At 42.9% G+C, this 26,993-nt stretch overlaps 2 protein-coding genes across 7 annotated transcripts in view; one reads left to right on the forward strand and one right to left on the reverse strand.

Moving 5' to 3' along the window:
* The first annotated feature begins 1,361 nt into the window (after positions 1-1,361).
* LOC118367840 (IGF-like family receptor 1) lies at positions 1,362-6,473 on the forward strand. 2 transcript variants are annotated; one of them, XM_035751535.2, is made up of 4 exons: positions 1,362-1,865; positions 2,300-2,420; positions 2,846-3,010; positions 3,863-6,473. In XM_035751535.2, exons 1-4 carry the CDS (start codon positions 1,779-1,781, stop codon positions 4,183-4,185), a joined length of 696 nt encoding a protein of 231 aa, XP_035607428.1. In that variant the 5' UTR covers positions 1,362-1,778; the 3' UTR covers positions 4,186-6,473. The 2 variants fall into 2 exon arrangements, with proteins under 2 accessions (XP_035607428.1, XP_035607429.1); XM_035751536.1 differs by lacking the exon at positions 1,362-1,865 and adding an exon at positions 1,898-2,033.
* Positions 6,142-26,993, reverse strand: part of LOC118367807 (histone-lysine N-methyltransferase 2A-like) — a 76,541-nt gene continuing 55,689 nt past the window's right edge. For all 5 annotated transcript variants that reach the window (XM_052494665.1, XM_052494664.1, XM_052494667.1 and 2 more), the window contains 4 exons: positions 17,007-17,114; positions 16,396-16,479; positions 9,134-9,263; positions 6,142-8,962 (listed from right to left, as the gene is read on the reverse strand). In XM_052494665.1, the coding sequence (XP_052350625.1) occupies positions 8,687-8,962; positions 9,134-9,263; positions 16,396-16,479; positions 17,007-17,114 (598 nt within the window). In that variant the 3' untranslated portion in view covers positions 6,142-8,686. The remainder of the gene's footprint in view (positions 8,963-9,133; positions 9,264-16,395; positions 16,480-17,006; positions 17,115-26,993) is intronic.

A 26,993-nucleotide genomic window follows, 5' to 3' on the forward strand; every position in this document is an offset into this window, starting at 1 on the left:
GTCAAAACAAGATAGCCCCCCCAATCATTTTCTCATCAATTTCTCTTCATTTGTGTAAGTGCTGTGCTTGTTGAGTGTCCTTCCCTATAAGCATGCTGAAAGTGGGTTGTCAATTTGTTTACTGTGAAATAGCATTGTATCTGGTCAAACACCCTTTTTTCCAGAAGTTTACTAAGGGTTGGTAACAGGTTGATTGGTCAGCTATTTTTCAAATCAAATCAAATTGTATTAGTCACATACACATGGTTAGCAGATGTTAATGCGAGTGTAGCGAAATGCTTGTGCTTCTAGTTCCGACAGTGCAGTAATATCTAACAAGTAACCTAACAATTTCCCAACAACTACCTAATACACACAAATCTGAGCCAGTAAAGGGGACTTAAATCTTTTTGGGTAGCGGAATGACTTTAGCTTCCCTCCAGGCCTGAGGGCACACACCTTCTAGCAGGCTTAAGTTGAACATGTGGCAAATAGAAGTGGAAATTCTGTCTGCTATTATCCTCAGTAATTTTCCATCCAGACTGTCAGACCCCAGTGGCTTGTCATTGTTGATCGACAACAGTATTTTCTTCACACGGACTTCCACACGGACTTCATAGAATTCAAAAGTACAACTGATATACTTGGATGTGGTGTCAGTATTTGTTACTGGAATGTCTTCCCTAAGTTTGCTTATCTTGCCAATGAACAAGTAATTCAAGTAGTTGGCAATATCAGTGGGCTTTATGATGAATGAGCCATCTGATTCAATGAATGATGGCACCGAGTTGGCTTTTTTCCCACAAAAATGTAATTTAAGGTTCCCCAAAGCTTTTTACTATCATTATTTTGGATAATTGATCTTTGTTTCATAGTATAGTTAATTTGTATTTCGTTTTTTAATTTGTAGTATGTTTGCCAATCACTTGGGCTGCAAGAATGACTTGCCATACCTCATCCCTCTCAATTCCTCATCAATCCAAGGAGATTTGACAGTTTTTACAGTCATTTTCTTAATGGGTGTGTGCTTATTAGGAACAAGCAATTTCATAAATGTGTCAAGTGCAGCGTCTGGTTGCTCCTCATTACACACCATAAACCAGCAAATATTCTTTACATCATCAACATATGATTCACTACACAACTTCTTGTATGACCTCTTATATACTATATTAGGCCCTATATTGGTTTTCCTAGATATGGTTATTATATTGTGATCACTACATCCTATGGATTTGGACACTGCTTTAAAGCAAATTTCTGCAGTATTAGTAAATATATGATCAATACATGTTGATGATTTAATTAGTGTGCTGTTTGTAACTACCCTGGTAGGTTGACTGACAACCTGAACCAGATTGCAGGCACTGGTTACAGTTTTTCTTGAGTGGGCAGCCTGATGATACTCTGCTTTCAACAACTTTTATTTTACTAGCAAACAGCACTGTAGCCTACTCTATTCTACACGTTTCTCTTAACGAAATGGGCCACAATTCTGAGAATTGCTCTGATGACTTGGATACATTTTGGCATGAGTAAAACATGTGTGCCGTGTTTTACATTCACAGCATCCGATTCGACCAGGTAAACTCGACATGCTGCAACGATTGTCTTTATTTTAAATCCAGTTTCGATGTTGCTACGTTTTTATCAGTGCACAGCGCGCACTTGTGGTCTACAAACAAATCTTATTTTCGATCAGGGTACGAATTTAGTCCAAACTGTGGCAGGTATGACAATGGGGGAGCAGCGGAAAGACCGTATGCCGCCCAGAGCTTCAATAACGGGAGCTTCGTGAAATGCCAACACTGTTTTCGCTGCCCTCCAAATCATCAAAGGCTGTCCGAATGCAATGCAACGACAGACACACAATGCTGCGTAGCGAGGTGAGCGCAAATTTTCTCTGGGTTGGCTTCAAATCGTCATAGGAAAAGGATGGCCATTTGTTTTGTATCTGGTGCTGAAACTATGGGTGCTTGGTTGTTTGAGTAACACTGTAAAACCCTATGTCGAGGGACCAGACAGGCTGTTGGAAATGTGCCCTGAATACCACGGTGAGTTTCATCTATGATGATGAAGCTGATGATGCTATTTAATTAAGGGCGTTTATGTGGTCGTTTTGTGAAGACCACTCTCAAATTTATCATGGCTGTTATTCTTCTATTGACCTAAAATACATCAATAACAGTGTCACAGTTAGGCAATTTATTCGCAAATGTTTTCAATTTTGGTCAATAGGGCACTGAGCAAACAAAACAAAGTTATTCAATCAGGAATAACAGAGTTAATGTTGACTTCACATCAATTTCAAACTCAACAGGTCCAATGGTCAACAACATTAAGGGTCCAAGTGTCAACATCAAATCCCACCACAGCCAAACACATTGATCCAAGATTACATGGTGATTCTGTAACTTCACATGTCAACCATCAGACTGCATGTAAGTTCCAACCCCCAAATATGAGCCATTTTAGAAGTAATTTATAAGGTACTGAGTTTGATAATACCAGTCCTTCACAATTCAAAAAGATGACTAAACTGTTTTGTTAGGATACTGCTGAACATGTCTAACTGCTCATTGTCACGCTCCTCTGTGTTCTTTCAGGGATAGTGCTTACCCTCATCTTGGTTTTCTCTGTACTTGCATTTCTCTTATTCATCTTTATTAAGAAGAGAAGGAGAAGATCAAGAGCTTTTTGCTTCAGAGTTGAGCAGGATGATGAGCATTAGGGAGATTTAAAAACTGTCAAACTGTCAATGCATAACACAGAACATCTGGTTTGACATGTTTGCTTAAAACCGCTTTAAATCTTCCACTGAGCTTTCTTTCCTGTCCTGTTTTTGAATGGTTGTGGTTTGACACAGATAAGGAACATAAGCCATGCTTCATGGTCAGCCTTAAAGACTGCCTCCCATCAGACAATATCCTGTATACCAACCAACATTCACGGAGCAATAAGACAACAGCAGCTGTCAATGAAGAGGTTGCTCTGCTACAGTCAGAGACCAGGAGCCTAGAGGACATTTTGAGTGAGTTATCAAGTGCTATTACTAATAGAGCTACTACCAGTCTGTTATTCATTGGTATTACCAGTACCTCTACATAACTACTCTTCCATAAGTTGCAAAAATGCTCAAGGTTTTAGCACGCAACTTGGATTTCAGCACAAATCTCCCATGATATGTGGGTGGTTCCAAGAAATTGGTCCCTTTTGTGTCTTTCATATTTTAAGTAGAAATTGTGCCCCATATTTAATTGTAAAAGTTTGTTATATTAAATGAAGTGCCCTTTAATGTAGACCACATGGATAATTCAATGAAGACTGAAAAGACATTAAACTGTTCCTTTTAAAATAATTGTTTCAAAAGAAACATTGAACATCTAACAGTCAAATCATAGTGTAAAAGCAGGTGAGCTGGTTCTGTCAATTTTATGGTGTTTTGTGGTGGAAAACTGAGTGGGTCGAGCAGAACACGTCAACCCTGTTACCCAACAGTTTACATTGTGAAGCTTGCATTCAATTGCCCCTCCCTGTTACACACAAGCTTCCATTCACCCTGTCAAAAGGGGATTTATGTATAATTGAAGATGAAATTGTCAACCCTGTTACTTTATTAGTCACTTAATATAGTAGTTATTTTATTTAACCTCTTGAGATGGGAAATCATGTATTTTATTAAGTTGACCGTGTGCACTTCATGACATAATGTTAAAATGAGGGGAAATCAGGTTTTTCTTGACCAAGTTACACTACCCAAAAGGGACTAATTTAGTGGAACGACCCATTAATACTTGATTTACGTATTTGGCTCTGGATTGACAGAAGTCAACATTCCAGACACATCACTCACCCGTAGTGATATTTCCCCATGTCTTACCAGGTTCTGACCTCCAGTCTGCGATACTTCAGACGGTTCTGGACAACCTGGATGTTCTAGAGGAGCTTGTGATCCTGCTGGACCCGGAGAGCCCTGGGGTGAAGAACACCAGCCACCTAGCATCTCGCTGCTCCTTCCCCGCCACCTGGATTACCTACACCTACTCCCCGAGGGAGAGCAAGAGCCCCCTGAGGGCCGTGCTGGAGGGGGTCACCACCAAACACCCAGAGTGGACTGTAGGACACCTGGCCAGGTTGCTGAGAGAGATGGACCGGAACGACGCAGTGGTGGTGCTCACCAAGCTCAGCTTGCTTAAGGTGTTCTAGTCTGGGTGTGTTCTGTGTTGGGTCCGGAAGAGATGGCTCCATCCTGATACAACCGCGAGTCTCTACCCCCTGCCAAGGCACTGAGATATAACAGGAGGGCCAGTAGGAGGCATGCTTTTCTTGGGGACCCCAAAGCCCCAAGGCAGTGATTGGGAACACTTGCATTAGGGTTCAAGTAAGATATTTAACTGCGATAACCTGGCACTTATCACTTAAAGCAGGGATGTTAATCCCGGTGTCCTGAAAAAAATGGAGCTACACACTCTAGGTTAGTATATTATTGCATCTGAGCTCCTAATAACCAACGTTTCGACAGACAAGCTGTCTTCATCAGGGTATAATGACAAACACTGTGGGGTGACTAGTTTATATTGTGTCAAAGGACACACACACACAAGTGTCTGTAATCATGACCGGGTGTGGCTTGATATCATTGGTTAATTTTCAGATATAAATAGAACATACATGAATGGATAGCATACAATCATAGATAACATTTTGCTACATAGGCCTACAAACATTTATAATGAATAGCAAGATCACAGTAATGGCTTCAGATCAAAGTCTACGTTGAGACTGAGGGGAGCAAGGGTCTTTAAAGTAAAGATCCAGGCAGCCTCTCGTTTTAACGAATTGTCGAGGTCACCCCCTCTCCTTGGGAGAGGTGCCGATATAACGTAGGGACGAAATTGAGTGTTCATTTTTACCACAAGGACAAGTTGTAAGATAAATAACTGCTTTAGCAGAGCACGTGATAACACCTTTGATCGGGATCGGTTTCCCTGTTTGGGGGTGTTTAAAGGATCTACATTTGTAAGTGACATTGTATTGAGCGCAGCTGTTACACTTGTAGTCTCCATCCGGTAGAGGTGCTAATAGACATTGTGCAGGAGTATTTTGGGGTGGTAAATAAGTTCACCAATTGATCAGATTTCTGCCCCGTGAAAATATGACCAAGGGAGGGTCCGAAAACACATTACCGAGGGTGTCATCGGATCGTAGAATGTGGCAATGTTTGTGAACGATTTCCATCATTTGTTCAGAGCACTTTAAATGAGGGGTAGTGAGGATGCAAGAATGCTTCTTTTTGTGAGATTGTCCTTGAAAGAGATTAAGGGACATTTTGTTTTTGCCATTCTTATCTAATTTCTGTGTTCATGCAAGTGGCTGACTGGACAAATCACACCTATGAGTAGCTGCAATTTGGCAGTAGGCCCAGACCGTGTTTTGAGAACAAACAAAAGATCTGTTTCAAGGTATCAGCTTAGAGAAAGAATCCTTGTGATGTGTTGGTCTGTCACATTATGAAACCGTATTGGTGGGTAACATGGATGAAACAAAACGGTAATGATGAATGAATTATGCCAAATCATGCAAATATAACTAGTCTTATATACGGCTATACACAGACAACGGTTGGGACATGCAAGTTTTTCTGACAGACATGTGTACTATGATGCATTGAGTTGGTTGGAACCTCTCCAGCACGCTGACAAATAAACAATTATTCAGTTAAGATTGAGTGTCCCTGTGTAAGAATTAGTTATGGATTTTTGTACCCCCTCTCCTAGAATTATTTTTGCATCTCAGCCATATCTGTCAATCTGATTGTTTTTTATTCGACAGAATTGGCTGTAGGGCAAACTGTATTTCATGGGAAGAGGGTGACAGCTATCAGCCCTAAAACTGTTATGATCAATAGGTTTCCTGTAAAGATCAGTATATAGAACATTATCCTCACACAAAATCGGAAGATCAAGGAAACTGATTTGATGTGCGTCAGATCTCAGGCGCTCAGAACAAGTGTTAAGTTCCCAACCTGGCCCTCACAATCATTTTCATCTTATGTCAAACGTAATATCACCAACCAATGATATTGCTGTATTTATACATTGCTTGTTATATAAATGTCATATTAGCATTTGTTTAATTCAATTTTCAAATGATCAACTCCAATTTGTTCAAACATCTTAACATCTTTATTAAGCAAATAACATTATAAATAAAAAAAGTGCATAGAAAAATTAAACGGGTTTAGAAATATGTATACAATTATTTACAAACTCAGGGTTTATTTGTACAAGGTAACAAAGACAAGTTCACACATATTTTCATGTCTTTAACACTTTGTTATACTTTAAAATAACCCTACCATATAGAACATACAGCTTTCTGAACCAGTTCTGGGAGAGATCGTCATGGTAACTTCAGGTTTCCAACTAGTGCTTTGCATGTTTCATGGAACACACAGGCCAGCTCTGCAGGACATTAAAACCAAGTTACTCTTATTATATTGTCATCATCCTCTTTTTTGCATTAGTATTCTTTAACATCTGTCAGAGCAACTGAGGTAGAATCCTGGCAAGAGGTTAGGGAGTGGAGTGGGCATAGAGAAACCTGCTCTGAGCATTGTTACAACATCAGTTTTTCAGCGAAAAAGGAAGCTAGGTTAAGGATAGCCGTATCCCTGAAAAAGATGCATCCTGTTATTGGCAAACTCTGCTAAGGGTGTTATATGATTGACACATGGGAATACAGGCTCCATCTCACTGATTGGTCGCGCAGGCTGGTGGGCCTAAGCTCTTCCTTACTGGGTATTATATTTCAAAAGGACAGTGCTCACTTCCTTTAGAATATTATCTGTACCTTGAAGGGTTCTCTGTAGCACGCAGATGGGAAGAACAGCATGACTCGAATGCTTGATATTCTTCTGTTATATGGCCTGCCGATACTAAGGCCTGCTTTACTTTCTCCATGAAAATTCTACCAGAACAAAGAAATACAATCAAAAACAATAAAAAAATACCTGCTTTAGAACAATGTCTTGTGTAAAGGCTGAAATGTAATACACAACTGTCCTCAAACATCAAGGTTCAAATAAGAGAAAGAAGAAGTAACAAAGTAAACAAAAAGAGGAAACGAGGGGAGGAGGATTTCCAACTAGACCACCATTTATACAAAGCACAGCTAGTTTCACCAGTCCAAATCTGAACAGAAACATGAATAAATACAACTATTCTAGAGCTCAAGCAATCTCTTATTGTAAAGATGTGAACAACAGAGTGTACATTTGATGACTGAACTGACTGACAGCGTTGTCCAAAGTTGTACGACAGCAAATGTTAAGGTGCTGAGTGCATTCTCTCCCTATCTTGGTTTTACACCAAGACATTATTCTCTCTTAAAGCCATCCTACAGAGCAACATACAGTACAGTACTGGCCTAATGCTATGCTTGAGATCTCCAGTGCACAGGGGTGCTGTCAGTCCACAGTCAGGTATATATAGAGTTTATAACACATCTCTTAGTGGTGTAACATGGACAGTGTTCCACCCTTTGTGGATGGCAGAGAATGTCAGAAGGAGAAGTCAGTACTTTGTTAACTCCACTGACTGTTGAGAAATATGGAGTCTGGATTTTGTTAATTCACTAAAGATGTGCAACTGTAGGGCAGCAAAGAAGTAGGCCTAATATTATTGCAAAAGGTAATCAGCATTTGCCATGATAGTAATAAAATATATTTTTAAATAAAAAAGAACTACACTCGTCACTCTTGGATTGGGTAGTGTTTGCTACACACAAAAATGGTGAAGGGAAAGTTCTTAAAGATATGATTTAGCTGCAGCAAACTCTTTAAGGGTGACACTGTTATCTAACCGTTTAATTGAACATAATGGAGGTCTCTTCCCCGGTCTGTGCAACAGGGAAGTGGAGAATGGATAGAAAAATAGGTATTATTTGCTGGGTCTCTGACCTAGGAACCACAAAGTCTATGGCCCATCATATCTAGCACCATGGTTCTATGAACAGTCAACGGAAAGCAAATATGTACAACCTGACGCATGATGAGTTCTGTGAAAAATAATTTCAAATAAATAAAACGATGATTAATAAATCAAGTAAAGATGGAGATATGGCTAAGGGATCAACTAGAGAGGATGGAGCCAACATGATTATGGGTGTTGAAATTAAAAATCTCCCCCTGCCCCCCCGACAAAAAAAAGATGAGGAATCTCTCCAAGTCTAGCTTTTCTGGTCCACCCTCATTTCAACAGAAAGTGCTTGATGTTATGGCGTCAAGGAAAATACCTTCATGCAACATAGAACCAGCATAACCACAATGTCTGCAGCGTTCAGTATCCTGTTCTCAAGAAAAAAACACACACTATAACGGTAGCTACTTCCGCTCTCTTCTGTGGCAAACTTGCCCAACCTCTGGCAGATGCATATCGGTTAGGAGCCAATGTGAGCTTATTGATGCATGTCCCTGTGTGGCGCTCCTCTTCCATCTTGCTCCCCATCTCCTGGCCCTGGTTCCTCTCCCAGTCTCTTCGTAGTGGCTCATCCTTTCCTGTATTTTCTCCTCCCCCACCTCCCAAACCAGTAAAACCTTAATTTAAGGCTTTTAACCTCTTCCTTTGTTGCCTCTGCTCTCACCCCCTTCCCTTGTGCCTTGTTCCCCCTGCAGAGACTGTGGCAGTACCAAGTCCTCCTCCTGCCCCTAGTTGAGAAAGCGTCTGCATTTCCGGGCCCCGCAGTTGCAGTTGAGCTTGCTTGCTGGGTCTTCGATGGGGAACTTGTAGTCGTAGGTGAGCTCCTCGCCCCGGTAGATCTTGCGCAAGGCGAAGATGACGATGTGCTTCTGGCCCTCCACGTTGATGACGCGCGAGTAGCAGTTGGGCTCGCACGAGTGGTTGATGAAGCGTGCCGCATTGCCGTGCATCGTGGCGTCCACCACGTCAAAGTCATCGATACGGAACATGTAGCAGCCGATACCCTGTGGAGGAAGGAGGGAAAAGAGACAGAGGACTTAGTTTTAGTTTAACATGTATTAGGTTGGCCTCCCGGGTGGCGCAGTGCTTAAAAAAAGTCCACCAACTAAGGTCTCGTTGGGACAAACCATAGGGCTTATGTCATCTCAAACACACTCTGGACTGATTGATCTCACCTTGCCATCGTAGTACTTCTCTCGCTTGTCTGTGAGCACTGAGCGAATGACGATGCCGGCATACTCGATGACCATCTCCTGAGCATCGATGTTCCTCTTGCAGAACAGACCTCGGCCGTGGATAGCAGACCTACACCAGAGAGATGTCAGAAGAGGTTCAAGTCTGAACAACAGTTCCCATAGCTAATCCCCTTGGCTATTAAAAGGATGCAATGGATCACATTTTTATTATCTGACTCAATGAAAATTCATGTTACTCATTTTGCAGCAGAATAACAGAATAGCAGAAAAGGGAGAGGCAGGAAATATAAAGCATGCCCCAGTCCCTAGTTTGCTGTGATAGCTGTAGAACAGTGGTTCCCAAACTTTCTATAGTCCCGTACCCCTCCAAACATTCAACATCCAGCTGCGTACCCCATCTAGCATCAGGGTCAGCGCACTCCGATGTTTTTTGCAATCATTGTAAAGCCTGCCACACACAAACACACTATACGATACATTTCTTAAACATAAGAATGAGTGTGAGTTTTTGTCACACCCCAGCTCGTGGTAAGTGACAAAAAGCTCTTATAGGACCATGGCACAAATAATAATAATAATCAATATTTCTCTCTTTATTTAACCATCTTACATATAAAACCTTATTTGTTCATCGAAAATTGTCAATACCTCACCACAGGTTGAGTAGGGTGTGCTTGAAAGGATGCACATAACTCTGCAATGTTGGGTTGTATTGGAGTCTGTCTTAAATCATTTCACACAGTCTCTGCCTGTATTTTGTTTTCATGCTAGTGAGGGCCGAGAATCCACTCTCACATAGGTACGTGGTTGCAAAAGGCATCAGTGTCTTAACAGCGTGGTTTGCCAAGGCAGGATACTCTGAGCGCAGCCCAATCCAGAAATCTGGCAGTGGCTTCTGATTAAATTACATTTACACAGAACCGCTTGTTGCAATTTCAATTTCTCTTCTTCAGATATCAGTAACTGGACTGGAGGCAGGGCATGAAAGGGATGACGAATCCAGTTATTTGTGTCATGTTTCAGGAAAGTACTTGCGTAAATTGCACACCCAACTCACTCAGGTGCTTCGCTATATCACATTTGACATTGTCCGTAAGCTTGAGTCCTTTCGCACAAAAAAAAAATCATACCATGATGGAAAGACCTGTGTGTTGTCCTTGTTAATGCAGACAGAGAAGAGCTCCAACTTCTTAATTATAGCCTCAATTTTGTCCCGCACATTGAATAGTTGCAGAGAGTCCCTGTAATCCTAGATTCGGATCATTCAGGTGAGAAAAAACATCACCCAGATAGGCAAGTCGTGTGCGAAACTCGTTATCACGCAAGCGGTCAGACAAGTGAAAATTATGGTCAGCAAAGAAAACATTAAGGTCGTGTCAATACTTTGCCCCATGCATATAATTGGTAGATTTAGATAGTGTTCTCTAAAGTTTCTAAAACTGTTAAAATGATGTCTGAGTAGAACTGATATGGCAGGCGAAACCCCGAGGACAAACCACCCCCCAAAAAAACAAATTCTGTTTACCACTGTTTTCAATGGCAAGTACTATAATTATAAGCCCAAGTCCTCCCAAATTGCAGTTCATAGGGCTTCCACTAGATGTCAAAGAATTCTCGGTCTTAAATGGTAGTTTATTTGCGTATTAGGATACCTAAGGTTTGATTATAAACATTGTTTGACTTGTTTGGAAAAGTTTATTAGTAACGTTTGGGATTCATTTTGTATACATTTTGATGGAGGGAAACTGGATGGATTATTGACTGAAGCACGCCAGCTAAACTGAGTTTTTATGGATAAAAAGAAGGACATTATCGAACAAAAGGACCATTTGTGATCTTCTGGAGTGCCAACAGAAGATCAAATGTAAGGCATTTTTTATATCGCTATTTCTGACTTTCATGTCGCACCTGCCTGGTTGAAATATGTTTTTCATGTGTTGGTATGCAGGGCGCTGTCCTCAGATAATCGCATGGTTTGCTTTCACCATAAAGCCTTATTGAAATCTTACACGGTGGCTGGATTAACAACAAGTTAGGCATTATTTTGATGTACTACACTTGTATTTTCATGAATATTAAATATTTATGGTAATTTAATTTGAATTTGGCACCCTGCAATTTCACCGGATGTTGTAGAGGTGTCCTGCTAGCAGCAAATTAACAAAGTTAACCATTTTCACTGTAGTGTCCAAAACGTCTTCAAGCTGTCAGGCATTCCCTTGGCAGCAAGAGCCTCTTAGTGGATGCTGCAGTGAGCAACTGTTTGCATGCGTTATCACTCCACTGTGTCTCCCTGTCATGGCTTTTGCACCATCAGTACAGATACCAGTTAACCTGTTGAATCTAGGGGGCACTATTTTCATTTTTGGAAAAATAACGTTCCCAAAGTAAACAGGCTATTTTGTCAGGACAAGATGCTAGAATATGCATATAATTGACAGCTTAGGATATAAAACACTCTAAAGTTTCCAAAACTGTAAAAATATTGTCTGTGAGTATAACAGAACTGATATTACAGGCGAAAGCCTGAGAAAATCCAATCAGGAAGGGACTCTTATTTAGAAAGCTCTGCGTTCCTATGCGTCCCTATTGAGCAGTGAATGAGATCAACCAGATTCCTTTTTCTATGGCTTCCCTAATGTGTCAAGTGTCACAATACATAGATTCAGGCTTTTATTTTGAAAAATGAGCCTGAACGTCAACATTGCGTCAGTGGTCAGCTAGAGTCTCTCAGAGTGTTTTGTGCGTAAGAGACAAATGCGGCCATTGTTTCTCTCTTTCCTACTAAAGTCACTTCCGGGTTGGAGCGAGCGGTCGCATTCGCACTTCGGTCCGCAGGTAGTATTACTTTTCATTACATTTCATTATAGTACAACGGTTTGATTTGTCTAATCTTAGCAATTTCTTCTTAGCTAGCTACATAGCCGTCTTTGTATCAAAGATAATTGCGTAATTATCGTATTTCGTCGTCCTAACGTAGTCTACTGCAGCTAGCCACATAGCTAACGTCCACCGTATAGCAGCACCGTAGAAACTATTACACTCAACTGAACGACTTGACTAGTGTAGTGTTGGCTAGCTACATAGTTGTCTTTGCTGTCTTCGTATCCAAGATAATTGTGTAGTTTAGAGTGTGTAGTCTTAGAGTGATTATCTTAATTTACCGAAGTTAGCTAGCCAGCTATTTGTCATCCTTAACGTAGGAGACACTGCTAGCTAGCTAACAGCTAACAGCTAGCCAACAACAACCCGGTCGCATTCCGCTTCGCTCCACAGGTAGTATCACATTTTCATTTCATTTCATTACAGCACAACGGTTTGATTTGCTTGATCGTAGCTAGCTACATAGCTAGCTACATAGCCGTCCTTGTATCAAAGATAATTGTGTAGTCTAGAGCGATTTTCTAGGTTAGCTAGCCAGCTATTGTCGTTCTTTTAACGCAACGTAACGTAATCAACACTGCTAGCTAGCCAGCTAGCCCCGAATAGTAGCACTGTAGAAACTATTACACTCAACGGAACGACTTGATTAGTGTAGTGTCAACAACGCAGCCACTGCCAGCTAGCCTACTTCAGCAGTACTGTATCATTTTAATAATTTTAGTCAATAAGATTCTTGCTACGTAAGCTTAACTTTCTGAACATTCGAGACGTGTAGTCCACTTGTCATTCCAATCTCCTTGCATTAGCGTAGCCTCTTCTGTAGCCTGTCAACTATGTGTCTGTCTATCCCTGTTCTCTCCTCTCTGCACAGACCATACAAACGCTCCACACCGCGTGGCCGCGGCCACCCTAATCTGGTGGTCCCAGCGCGCACGACCCACGTGGAGTTCCAGGTCTCCGGTAGCCTCTGGAACTGCCGATCTTTCTTGGCACTGACGGAAACATGGATCACCACAGAAAACACTGCTACTCCTACTGCTCTCTCCTCGTCCGCCCACGTGTTCTCGCACACCCCGAGAGCTTCTGGTCAGCGGGGTGGTGGCACCGGGATCCTCATCTCTCCCAAGTGGTCATTCTCTCTTTCTCCCCTTACCCATCTGTCTATCGCCTCCTTTGAATTCCATGCTGTCACAGTTACCAGCCCTTTCAAGCTTAACATCCTTATCATTTATCGCCCTCCAGGTTCCCTCGGAGAGTTCATCAATGAGCTTGATGCCTTGATAAGCTCCTTTCCTGAGGACGGCTCACCTCTCACAGTTCTGGGCGACTTTAACCTCCCCACGTCTACCTTTGACTCATTCCTCTCTGCCTCCTTCTTTCCACTCCTCTCCTCTTTTGACCTCACCCTCTCACCTTCCCCCCCCTACTCACAAGGGAGGCAATACGCTCGACCTCATCTTTACTAGATGCTGTTCTTCCACTAACCCCATTGCAACTCCCCTCCAAGTCTCTGACCACTACCTTGTATCCTTTTCCCTCTCGCTCTCATCCAACACTTCCCACACTGCCCCTACTCGGATGGTATCGCGCCGTCCCAACCTTCGCTCTCTCTCCCCCGCTACTCTCTCCTCTTCCATCCTATCATCTCTTCCCTCTGCTCAAACCTTCTCCAACCTATCTCCGTGGCTCGACGACTCATTGCGAGCTCACAGAACAGGGCTCCGGGCAGCCGAGCGGAAATGGAGGAAAACCCGCCTCCCTGCGGACCTGGCATCCTTTCACTCCCTCCTCTCTACATTTTCCTCCTCTGTCTCTGCTGCTAAAGCCACTTTCTACCACTCTAAATTCCAAGCATCTGCCTCTAACCCTAGGAAGCTCTTTGCCACCTTCTCCTCCCTCCTGAATCCTCCTCCCTCTCTGCAGATGACTTCGTCAACCATTTTGAAAAGAAGGTCGACGACATCCGATCCTCGTTTGCTAAGTCAAACGACACCGCTGGTTCTGCTCACACTGCCCTACCCTGTGCTCTGACCTCTTTCTCCCCTCTCTCTCCAGATGAAATCTTGCGTCTTGTGACGGCCGGCTGCCCAACAACCTGCCCGCTTGACCCTATCCCCTCCTCTCTTCTCCAGACCATTTCCGGAGACCTTCTCCCTTACCTCACCTCGCTCATCAACTCATCCCTGACCGCTGGCTACGTCCCTTCCGTCCTCAAGAGAGCGAGAGTTGCACCCCTTCTGAAAAAACCTACACTCGATCCCTCCGATGTCAACAACTACAGACCAGTATCCCTTCTTTCTTTTCTCTCCAAAACTCTTGAACATGCCGTCCTTGGCCAGCTCTACCGCTATCTCTCTCAGAATGACCTTCTTGATCCAAATCAGTCAGGTTTCAAGACTAGTCATTCAACTGAGACTGCTCTTCTCTGCATCACGGAGGCGCTCCGCACTGCTAAAGCTAACTCTCTCTCCTCTGCTCTCATCCTTCTAGACCTATTGGCTGCCTTCGATACTGTGAACCATCAGATCCTCCTCTCCACCCTCTCCGAGTTGGGCATCTCCGGCGCGGCCCATGCTTGGATTGCGTCCTACCTGACAGGTCGCTCCTACCAGGTGGCGTGGCGAGAATCTGTCTCCTCACCACGCGCTCTCACCACTGGTGTCCCCCAGGGCTCTGTTCTAGGCCCTCTCCTATTCTCGCTATACACCAAGTCACTTGGCTCTGTCATAACCTCACATGGTCTCTCCTATCATTGCTATGCAGACGACACACAATTAATCTTCTCCTTTCCCCCTTCTGATGACCAGGTGGCGAATCGCATCTCTGCATGTCTGGCAGACATATCAGTGTGGATGACGGATCACCACCTCAAGCTGAACCTCGGCAAGACGGAGCTGCTCTTCCTCCCGGGAAGGACTGCCCGTTCCATGATCTCGCCATCACGGTTGACAACTCCATTGTGTCCTCCTCCCAGAGCGCTAAGAACCTTGGCGTGATCCTGGACAACACCCTGTCGTTCTCAACTAACATCAAGGCGGTGGCCCGTTCCTGTAGGTTCATGCTCTACAACATCCGCAGAGTACGACCCTGCCTCACACAGGAAGCGGCGCAGGTCCTAATCCAGGCACTTGTCATCTCCCGTCTGGATTACTGCAACTCGCTGTTGGCTGGGCTCCCTGCCTGTGCCATTAAACCCCTACAACTCATCCAGAACGCCGCAGCCCGTCTGGTGTTCAACCTTCCCAAGTTCTCTCACGTCACCCCGCTCCTCCGCTCTCTCCACTGGCTTCCAGTTGAAGCTCGCATCCGCTACAAGACCATGGTGCTTGCCTACGGAGCTGTGAGGGGAACGGCACCTCAGTACCTCCAGGCTCTGATCAGGCCCTACACCCAAACAAGGGCACTGCGTTCATCCACCTCTGGCCTGCTCGCCTCCCTACCACTGAGGAAGTACAGTTCCCGCTCAGCCCAGTCAAAACTGTTCGCTGCTCTGGCCCCCCAATGGTGGAACAAACTCCCTCACGACGCCAGGACAGCGGAGTCAATCACCACCTTCCGGAGACACCTGAAACCCCACCTCTTTAAGGAATACCTAGGATAGGATAAGTAATCCTTCTCATCCCCCCCCCCCTAAAAGATTTAGATGCACTATTGTAAAGTGGTTGTTCCACTGGATGTCATAAGGTGAATGCACCAATTTGTAAGTCGCTCTGGATAAGAGCGTCTGCTAAATGACTTAAATGTTATGTATGTTACTATGTTTTGTTTATTCCATGTGTAACTCTGTTGTTGTATGTGTCGAATTGCTATGCTTTATCTTGGCCAGGTTGCAGTTGCAAATGAGAACTTGTTCTGAATTAGCCTACCTGGTTAAATAAAGGGGGAAAAAATGAAAAATAAAACCTACATGAGCAGCAGAATTCCCGTGAGAGAGTAACGGTTAATGTGATTGGATGTTAATTTTTGACATTGTGTTGTTATTTTACTTAAAACTAGATGGTTTGATTAATTTTATTTTTGGCAGTGAAATGAGGCTACTCAGGCGAGAAAAAAACCTCACCCAAATGTATAGCCCCGTTGGAAAATATAAATGGACTGTTTGACAATGTGAGGAAAAAAAGTGAACCCACATTTTTATTTAGCGTACCCCCGACGGCATTGCGCGTACCCCAGTTTGGGAAAATCTGCTGTAGAGAACCACAGTGACTGCTTCCTGTCAAGACAGGCCGCAAATTACCTTTGTGGGGTCAATTTCCACCCCACTGAGAAACGCATGAGCTCTTTAGCCCAGAATCATGATCATAGTCACAGGCTCTGTCCATAGTTTTGGCTTTGACCAGGACGAGTTGTGTGCTGACCTGTACACGCCTACAGCCTCCTTAGATGTCCTCTCCAGATGTCTGAAGCGCATGGCCATGGGGAGCTCCAAGCTCGTGGCACGTCTAGGAGAAAAGGGATAAGCAGAGAAGATGATGTGCTTCTGACCTTTCACGTTGAACTCTGAGAAAAGAGTCACTAGAGACTAAGACAAGAGGGTAGAACACATTTGTAACGTTGCTTGATTGGGGGAGGTAGTTGCAGAAATGACAGAATGGTTTAGTCCAACCACAAAGATCACTTTAGGGGAGTTACAAATACAGGAATGGACAACATTTCAATAGTGAATTAGTCACAGCTATAAAAATGATTGTGTAAACCTGTAGCTGTACAGCTGGCTCCTTTGTTACTCATCAGGCTGAAGGAATGTATTGATATGTCTACCAATTTATAAATGGATCAGTTGTTGATGTGAAAGTTGTTTTTCAAAGGAACAACATTTGCGGCACTGTTCAACAAGTTCTAAGAATTTTCCGCTAGACAAGATCTTTTATGGACTAGCTACTGCAGTATTTAAGACAAAGGTTCCTTTTTTAAGATATTAGCTAGCTTCCTTTGCGATGGCCAGCATACAATAACTCTGTAATCTGACCTTGTGGATTTGAGTGGGACTTCATCCTCCTCCTCATCGTAGGGGTTGATGTCAGGGAGCTGGCGGTGCTGGGAAGCCAGGAAGTTGAACATGTCGAAGGTGGACTTCCTGTAAGAGAAGACAGGAACAAGGTGTTACGTTACATTTTACAGTATGCAGACTTTCTTTATCATAGTTATTTTGCCCAGCACTGGTGTAGAATTTGGGATGTGGACGTCACCCACACACTCTTCATATGTTAATGAAAGGAGCAGCATAGACGTCATACAGGTCTTATTTCCAGCTTACTCAGACTGTGGAGTTGGAGTTAACACTCACATCGAAACACAACAACCACAGACATCCTTTGTTCCTCTAAACCTGACAGCTGTCTACATTCAAAACAGACATTTCACCAATACTCCACACAGAGAGACCAGCTTCCACTTTGAAGTTGAAAACCACCTACAGAGGGGAAAACCCAGATTCTTTAAACATTTGCTAGACTTTAGTGCTATGGGTTGACCAACTGCAAGGTGAGGACAAAATAATACCGGTTCCCACCATTACACTTGTGGTGATTTACCAATTCTCAGAAACTTCCAAATGAATACATTTGTATTTATTAAACTTCTTCCAAACTATGACTCATGATTAGGGTTGCACATTTTGGGGAATATTCAGAGGTGGAAACTTTGTGGGAATTAACGGGAATATACGGGCATTAACGGAAATACACTACCGTTCAAACGTTTGGGGTCACTTAGAAATGTCCTTGTTTTTGAAAGAAAAGCACATTTTTTGTCCATTAAAATAACATCAAATTGATTAGAAATACAGTGTAGACATTGTTAATGTTGTAAATACTATTGTAGTTGGAAACGGCTGATATTATATGGAATATCTACATAGGCGTACAGAGGCCCATTATCAGCAACCATCACTCCTGTGTTCCAAATGGCACACTGTGTTAGCTAATCCAAGTTCATCATTTTAAAAGGCTAATTGAGCATTAGAAAACCCTTTCGCAATTATGTTAGCACAGCTGAGAATTGTTGTTCTGATTAAAGAAGCAATAAAAATGGCCTTCTTTAGACTAGTTGAGTATCTGGAGCATCAGCATTTGTGGGTTCGATTACAGGCTCAAAACGGCCAGAAACAAATAACTTTCTTCTGAAACTCGTCAGTCTATTATTGTTCTGAGAAATGATGGCTATTCCATGCGCGAAATTGCCAAGAAACTGAAGATCTGGTACAAGCTGTGTACTACTCCCTTTACAGAACAGCACAAACGGGCTCTAACCAGAAAAGAAAGAGGAGTGGGAGGCCCCGGTGCACAACAGAGCAAGAGGACAAGTACATTAGTGTCTCTAGTTTGAGAAACAGACGCCTCACAAGTCCTCAACTGGCAGCTTCAATAAACAGTACCCGAAAAACACCAGTCTCAACGTCAGCAGTGAAGTGGCGACTCCGGGACGCTGGCCTTCTAGGCAGAGGACCTCTTGCTCAGTTGTGCACCGGGGCCTCCCACTCTTTCAATTCAACAGTCATTTTCAACATTAACAATGTATTTCTGATCAATTTGATGTTATTTAAATGGACACATTTTTGTTGCTTTTCTTTCAAAAACAAGGACATTTCTAAGTGACCCCAAACTTTTGAACAGTAGTGCACATGCAAATGAATATTAATACCGTTAATACCATCCTGATGTCCGAGCCGTGTCTGAATCCTGGCTTAGGAAGGCCACTAAAAATTCAGAAATTTCCATCCAACTACAACATTTTCCGCCAAGATAAAACTGCCAAAGGGTGTGGAGTTTCAATCCACTGTCTGCAGATTTCTGTCATGCTATCCAGGTCTGTGCCCAAACAGTTCAAGCTTCTACTTTTAACAATCCACCATTCTATAAATAAGTCTCTGACTGTTGCCGCTTGTTAGACACCTCTCAGCCCCCAGCTGTGCCCTGGACATCATATGTGAATTAATTGCCCCCCATTTATCTTCAGAGTTCATAATGTGACCTAAACTGGGATGTGCTTAACACACCGGCCGTCTTACAATCTAAGGTAGATGCCGTCAATCTCACACAAATTATCAAGGCACCTACCGGGTACAACCCTAAATCAGTAAACACGGGCACCCTCATATATATCATCCTGACCAACCTGCCCTCTAAATAGACCTCTGCTGTCTTCAACCAGGGTCTGAACGATCACGGTCTCAGTACCTGCATCCGTAATGAATCCGCGGTCAAACGACCACCCCTCATCACTGTCAAACGCTCCATAAAACACTTCAGCGAGCAGGCCTTTCTAATAGACCTGGCCCGGGTATCCTGGAAGGATATTGACCTCATTCCATCAGTAGGATGCCTGGTTATTCTTTAAAAAAGTATTTCCTCACCATCTTAAATAAGCATGCCCCACTCAAAAAATGTTGAACTAAGAAAAAGCCCTTGGTTCACTCCAGACTTGAATGCCCTTGACCAGCACAAAAACATCCTGCGGCGTACTGCATGAGCATCAAATAGCTCCTGTGATATGCAACTTTTCAAGGAAGTTAGGAACCAATATACACAGGCAGTCAGAAACGCAAAGGATAGCTTTTTCAAACAGAAATTTGCATCCTGTAACACAAACTCCAAAACGTTCTGGGACACTGTAAAGTCCATGGAGAATAAGAGCACCTCCTCCCAGCTGCCCACTGCACTGAGGCTAGGAAACACTGTCACCACCGATAAATCTACGATAATCTAGAATTTCAATAAGCACTTTTCTACGTCTGGCCATGCTTTCCACCTGGCAACTCCTACCCCGGTCAACAGCTCTGCAACCCCAACCTGTCCACTTTCTCCTTCACCCAAATCCAAATAGCTGATGTTCTGAAAGCGCTGCAAAATTTGGACCCCTACAGATCAGCTGGGCTAGACAATCCGGACCCTCTCTTTCTAAAACTATCCGCTGCAATTGTTGCAACCCCTATTACGCCTCTCTTTCGTATCGTCTGAGATCCCTAAAGATTGAAAGCTGCCGCGGTCATCCCCCTCTTCAAAGAGGGAGACAATGTAGACCCAAATACAAACTGTTACTGGCCTATATCTATACTACCCTGCCTGCCTTTCTAGTTTTTGAAAGCCAAGTTAACAAACAGATTACCGACCATTTTGAATCCCACCGTACCTTCTCCGCTATGCAATCTGGTTTCCGAGCTGGTCATGGGTGCACCTGAACAACGGCTCAAGGTCCTAAACGATATCATAACCGCCATCGATAAAAGACAATACTGTGCAGCCTTCTTCATCGACCTGGCCAAGGCTTTCGAATCTGTCAATCACCACATTCTTATCGGCAGACTCAATACCCTTGGCTTCTCAAATGACTGCCTCGCCTGGTTCGCCAACTACTTCTCAGGTTGAGTTCAGTATGTCAAATCAGAGGGCCTGTTGTCCAGACCTCAGGCAGTCTATGTGGGTGCTATAGGGTTCAATTCTCGGGCCGACTCTTTTCTCTGTATACATCAATGATGTGACTCTTGTTGTTGGTGATTCTCTGATCCACCTCTATGCAGACGACATCATTCTGTATACATCTGGCCCTTTTTTGGGCACTGTGTTAACAAACCTCCAGAAGAGCTTCAATGTCATACAACACTCCTTCCGTGGCCCCCAACTGCTCTTAAATGCAAGTAAAACTAAATGCATGCTTTTCAAACGATCGCTGCCCGCACCTGCCTGCCCGTCTAGCATTACTACTCTGGACGGTTCTGACTTAGAATATGTTTTACATTTGCACACACTGTATTTAGATTTTTCTATTGTGTTATTGACAGTAGTGTTGTTTGTGTCGCACTGCTTTGCATTTATCTTGGCCAGATCGCAGATGTAAATGAGAACTTGTTCTCAACTGGCCTACTTGGTTAAATAAAGGTGAAATATATATATTTTTATAGGTAGTTGTTTTTTGCATGAATCATCCAGGAGGATCCTCTTGATGGGGCTGTCCATATCGGCAGACTGTGATATGGCCATTTCTTGGAGAGACTCCTTCCCCTCCAGGAGACTGTAAAATATGACAACACCACCCACAACAGGTTTTTCTGTGCAGCTCTGATGTGGGACTCTTATGCTTCTCACTTTGCTTGGTGAGGTAGATTGCTGCTATAACTTGATGACACCTCACATACCTAACCATTTCCTTGGCTCTCTTGTAGAGTGTATCCATTGTTTTCAGTGCCATGATGTCCTTGAGGAGCAGATTCAACGCATGAGCAGCACAGCCTATAGGTATGATGTGAGTGTAGGACTCTTCCCCTTTAATTATTCCTTGCCCACAAACATTCAACCACCCATCAGAGATGACTGCAATACAGTCTGCTTTCTCTATGATTTGCTTGACCTTCACTTGAACTCTGTTGAACTCCGCATCCAGCAAATTAGTAGATAAAGCATGTCTGGTTGGAGGGGTGTATGCTGTGCGAAGAACATTCAGAAATCTCTTCCAATACACATTGCCTGTGACCAGAGGTGAACCAGTTGCATACAAAGCTTGAGCAAGATATTCATCAGTATTTCTCTGACTACGTTCCTCCATTGAGTCAAAAAAACTTCCAGGAGGACCATGAGCTGTTGCTATGGATAAGGTGTCTCATCATTTTCACCTCGAATAGGAGTAGAGGCACTTTTGTCAAAGGTTGCTTGTTGTGAGCACAGAGGGAACTTTATTCACTTTGCCAGATGATTTTTCATGTTTGTTGCAGTCCTCACATACAGTGGGGCAAACAAGTATTTAGTCAGCCACCAATTGTGCAAGTTCTCCCACTTAAAAAGATGAGATGCCTGTAATTTTCATCATAGGTACACTTCAACTATGACAGACAAAATGATAAAAACAATTCTACGGAAAATCACATTGAAGGATTTTTTATGAATTTATTTCCAAATTATGGTGGAAAATATGTATTTGGTCAATAACAAAAGTTTCTCAATACTTTGTTATATACCCTTTGTTGGCAATGACAGAGGTCAAACGTTTTCTGTAAGTCTCCACAAGGTTTTCACCCACTGTTGCTGGTATTTTGGCCTATTCCTCCATGCAGATCTCCTCTAGAGCAGTGATGTTTTGGGGCTGTTGCTGGGCAACACGGACTTGCAACTCCCTCCAAAGATTCTCTATGGGGTTGAGATCTGGAGACTGGCTAGGCCACTCCAGGACCTTGAAATGCTTCTTACGAAACCACTCCTTCGTTGCCCGGGCGGTGTGTTTGGGATCATTGTCATGCTAAAAGATCCAGCCACGTTTCATCTTCAATGCCCTTGCTGATGGAAGGAGGTTTTCACTCAAAATCTCACGATACATGGCCCCATTCAATCTTTCCTTTACACGGATCAGTTGTCCTGGTCCCTTTGCAGAAAAACAGCCCCAAAGCATGATGTTTCCACCCCCATGCTTCACAGTAGGTATGGTGTTCTTTGGATGCAACTCAGCATTCTTTGTCCTCCAAACACAACAAGTTGAGTTTTTACCAAAAAGTAATATTTTGGTTTCATCTGACAATATGACATTTTCCCAATCTTCTTCTGGATCATCCAAATGCTCTCTAGCAAACTTCAGACAGGCCTGGACATGTACTGGCTTAAGCAGGGGGACACGTCTGGCACTGCAGGATTTGAGTCCCTGGCGGCGTAGTGTGTTACTGATGGTTGGCTTTGTTACTTTGGTCCCAGCTCTCTGCAGGTCATTCACTAGGTCCCCCCCGTGTGGTTCTGGGATTTTTGCTCACCGTTCTTGTGATCATTTTGACCCCACAGGGTGAGATCTTGCGTGGAGCCCCAGATCGAGGGAGATTATCAGTGGTCTTGCATGTCTTCCATTTCCTAATAATTGCTCCCACAGTTGATTTCTTCAAACCAAGCTGCTTACCTATTGCAGATTCAGTCTTCCCAGCCTGGTGCAGGTCTACAATTTTGTTTCTGGTGTCCTTTGACAGCTCTTTGGTCTTGGCCATAGTGGAGTTCGGAGTGTGACTGAGGTTGTGGACAGGTGTCTTTTATACTGATAACAAGTTCAAACTGGTGCCATTAATACAGGTAACGAGTGGAGGATAGAGGAGCCTCTTAAAGAAGAAGTTACAGGTCTGTGAGAACCAGAAATCTTGCTTGTTTGTAGATGACCAAATACTTGTGTTCCACCATAATTTGCAAATAAATTCATAAAAAATCCTACAATGTGATTTTCTGAATTTCTTTTCTGATTTTGTCTGTCATAGTTGAAGTGTACCTATGATGAAAATTACAGGCCTCTCATCTTAAGTGGGAGAACTTGCACAATTGGTGGCTGACTAAATACTTTTTTGCCCCACTGTATGATTTGGCACAGTATTTGCAAATGTACACAGCTTTTCCTTCTACATTAGCTGCAGTGAAATGTCTCCACGAGTCAGATATTGGATGTGGCAATATCCTGTAAAGATTAGAAACAAACGAGTAAAAATAAAATTAAAATACAATTCCATGTAAAGAAAAATAGTTATCCTCTTTGGGTTGGGGGGCAGTATTGAGTAGCTTGGATGAATAAGGTGCCCAGAGTAAACTGCCTGCTACTCAGGGCCAGAAGCTAAGATATGCATATTATTAGTAGATTTGAATAGAAAACACCGAAGTTTCTAAAACTGTTTGAATCATGTCTGTGAGTATAACATAACTTATGTAGCAGGCAAAACCCCGAGGACTAACCGTTCACTAACCGTTCTCTGTCTGTTCAGTGAGTTCTCATTGGCAAACAATATTTCTTAGGCACTAGTTTTCAGTTCCTACCGCTTCGACTGGATGTCACCAATCTTTGGAGTTTGGTTGAGGTTATTCCTTTGTGCAATGAAGAAGTACGGCCATCTAGGAAATGGGTAACACTGTTGAGAGTTGCGCAAGACTTGAGTAGAGTAGAGTTAGTTTCCTCTCGTCCTCTATTGAAAACAGATAGACCAGTCTTCAATTAGATTGATTATTAACGTCTAAAAATATCTAAAGTTGTATTACAAAAGTAGTTTGAAATGTTTCGGCAAAGTTTGCAACTTTTGAGATATTATGTAGTGACGTTGCGCAATTTGGAAGCTGTTTTTTTCTGGATCAAACACGCCAAGTAAATGGACATTTTGGATATATATGGATGGAATTAATCAAATTAATCGATTAACCATAATCGTTTATGGGACATATTGGAGTGCCAACAAAAGAAGCTTGTCAAAGGTAAGGCATGTTTTATATTTTATTTATGCGTTTTGTGTAGCGCCTGCAGGGTTGAAATATGCTACTCTTTGTTTACTGTTGTGCTATCATCAGATAATAGCTTCTTATGCTTTTGCCAAAAAGACTTTTAAAAATCTGACATGTTGCCTGGATTCACAACGAGTGTAGCTTTAATTTAGTATCTTACATGTGATTTAATGAAAGTTTGATTTTTATATAATTTTATTTGAATTTGCTGCTCTGCATGTTCACTGGCTTTTGGCCAAGTGGGACGCAAGCATCCCCTATACCATAAGAAGTTAAACTGTTTGAATGATGTCTGTGAGAGTAACAGAACTCATATGGCAGGCAAAAACCTGAGAAAAAATCCAACCAGGAAGTGGGAAATCTGAGGTTCGGAGATTTTCAAGTCTTTGCCTATCCAATATAGTGTAAATTTGTTCCGATTGCACTTCCCAAGGCTTCCACTAGATGTCAACAGTCTTTAGAACCTTGTTTCATGCTTCTACTGTGAAGGGTGAGCGAATAAGAGCTGTTTGACTCAGGGGTCTGGCAGAATGCCATGAACTATGTCACGCGTGCAGCCGTGAGAGCGAACTGCATTCCCTTTAATTTCTAAAGACAAAGGAATTGTCCAGTTAGAATATTATTGAACATTTATGATAAAAACATCCTAAAGATTGATTCTCTACATCGTTTGACGTGTTTCTACAAACTGTAATGGAACTGTTTTGACTTTTCACAAGTGCCTGCACCTTGTAAATTTGGATTTGTGAACTAAACACGCAAACAAAAAGGAGGTATTTGGACATAAATTATGGATTTTATCGAACAAAACAAACAATTATTGTGGAGCTGGGATTCCTGGGAGTGCATTCCAATGAAGATCAAAGGTAAGTGAATATTATAATGCTATTTCTGACTTCTGTTGACTCCACAACATGGCGGGTATGTGTATGCCTTGTTTTGGTGGCTGAGTGCTGTACTCAGATTATTCCATGGTGTGCTTTCGCTGTAAAGCTTTTTTGAAATCGGACAGTGGTTGCATTAAGGAGAAGTACATCTTTAATTCCCTGCATAAAACTTGTATTTTCATCAACATTTATGATGAGAATTTCTGTAAATTGATGTGGCTCTCTGCAAAATCACTGGATGTTTTGGAAGCAAAACATTACTGAACATAACGCGCAATTGCAAGCTGAGATTTTTGGATATAAATATGAACTTTATCGAACAAAACATACATGTATTGTGTAACATGAAGTCCTATGAACGCCATATGATGAAGATCAAAGGTTTGTGATTAGTTGTCTCTCGATTTCTGCATTTTGTGACTCCTCTCTTTGGCTGGAAAAATGGCTGTGTTTTTCCCGTTAACAGAATCTCAGGCGTAAGAAGTTAATCTAACTACTTAAACAACTCCTTTGTAAGATAAATGTTTTAAAATGAAACATGTATGGAAACAGGTGAATTAACACTCAGTTAGCAGGCTCAAGCAAGCTAAAACCCACATGGTAGCAAAAACTAACTAGCAGAAACTGTTAACAAGTTAGAAATGATTTAAACACACTTTGCTGTAGGCTACTAAACTCAGCTAAAAAATAAACATCCCTTTTCCGGGGCCCTGACTTAAAGATGATTAATAAAAATCCAAATAACTTCACAGATCTTCATTGTAAAGGGTTTAAACACGCTTGTTCAATGAACCATAAACAATTAATGAACATGCACCTGTGGAACGGTCATTAAGACAATAACAGCTTACAGACGGTAGGCAATTAAGGTCACAGTTATGAAAACTTAGGACACTAAAGAGGTCTTTCTACTGACTCTGAAAAACTAAAGAAAGATGCCCAGGGTCCCATGCCTTAGGCATGCTGCAAGGAGGCATGAGGACTGCAGATGTGGCCAGGGCAATAAAATGCAATGTCCGTAGTGTGAGACGCCTAAGACAGCACTATAGGGAGACAGGACGGCTGACCATCCATGCAGTGGCAAGCCACGTGTAACAACACCTGCACAGTATTGGTACATCTGAACATCACACCTGCGGGACAGGTACAGGATGGCAACAACAACTGCCCGAGTTACACCAGGAAGGCACAATCCCTCCATCAGTGCTCAGAGTGTCCGCAATAGGCTGAGAGAGGCAGGACTGAGGGCTTGTAGGCCTGTTGTAAGGCAGGTCCTCACCAGACATCACCAACAACAACATTTCCTATGGGCACAAACCCACCAGCTGGCCCAGATGGGACTGGCGAAAAGTGCTCTTCACTGACGAGTCGCGGTTTTGTCTCACTCGGGGTGATGGTTGGATTCGTGTTTATTGTCGAAGGAATGAGTGTTACACTGAGGTCTGTACTCTGGAGCGGGATCGATTTGGAGGTGGAAGGTCCGTCATGGTGTCACAGGATCATCGGACTGAGCATGCTGTCATTGCAGGCAAACGCTGCGCGTTAAAGGGAAGATATCCTCCTCCCTCATGTGGTACCCTTCCTGCAGGCTCATCCTGACATGACCCTCCAGCATGACAATTCCACCAGCCATACTGCTCGTTCTGTGCATGATTTCCTGCAAGACAGGAATGTCAGTGTTCTGCCATGGCCAGCGAAGAGCCCGGATCTCAATCCCATTGAGCACATCTGGGACCTGTTGGATCGGAGGGTGAGGCCCAGGCCCAGGGCCATTCCCCAAGAAATGTCTTGCAGGTGCCTTGGTGGAAGAGTGGGGAAACATCTCACAGCAAGAATAAGGGCAATCTGGTG

This window comes from Oncorhynchus keta, chromosome 34 (assembly GCF_023373465.1).
Source record: "Oncorhynchus keta strain PuntledgeMale-10-30-2019 chromosome 34, Oket_V2, whole genome shotgun sequence".
NCBI classification, from domain to species: Eukaryota; Metazoa; Chordata; class Actinopteri; order Salmoniformes; family Salmonidae; genus Oncorhynchus; species Oncorhynchus keta.

Bases quoted from the DNA above. Each gene is read 5' to 3' on its own strand.
- LOC118367840 (XM_035751535.2), top strand. From the start codon at position 1,779: ATGCCAACACTGTTTTCGCTGCCCTCCAAATCATCAAAGGCTGTCCGA. The intron at 1,866-2,299 runs GTGAGCGCAAAT...CAAACTCAACAG, and splicing joins ACACAATGCTGCGTAGCGAG to GTCCAATGGTCAACAACATT. The intron at 3,011-3,862 runs GTGAGTTATCAA...ATGTCTTACCAG, and splicing joins GAGCCTAGAGGACATTTTGA to GTTCTGACCTCCAGTCTGCG.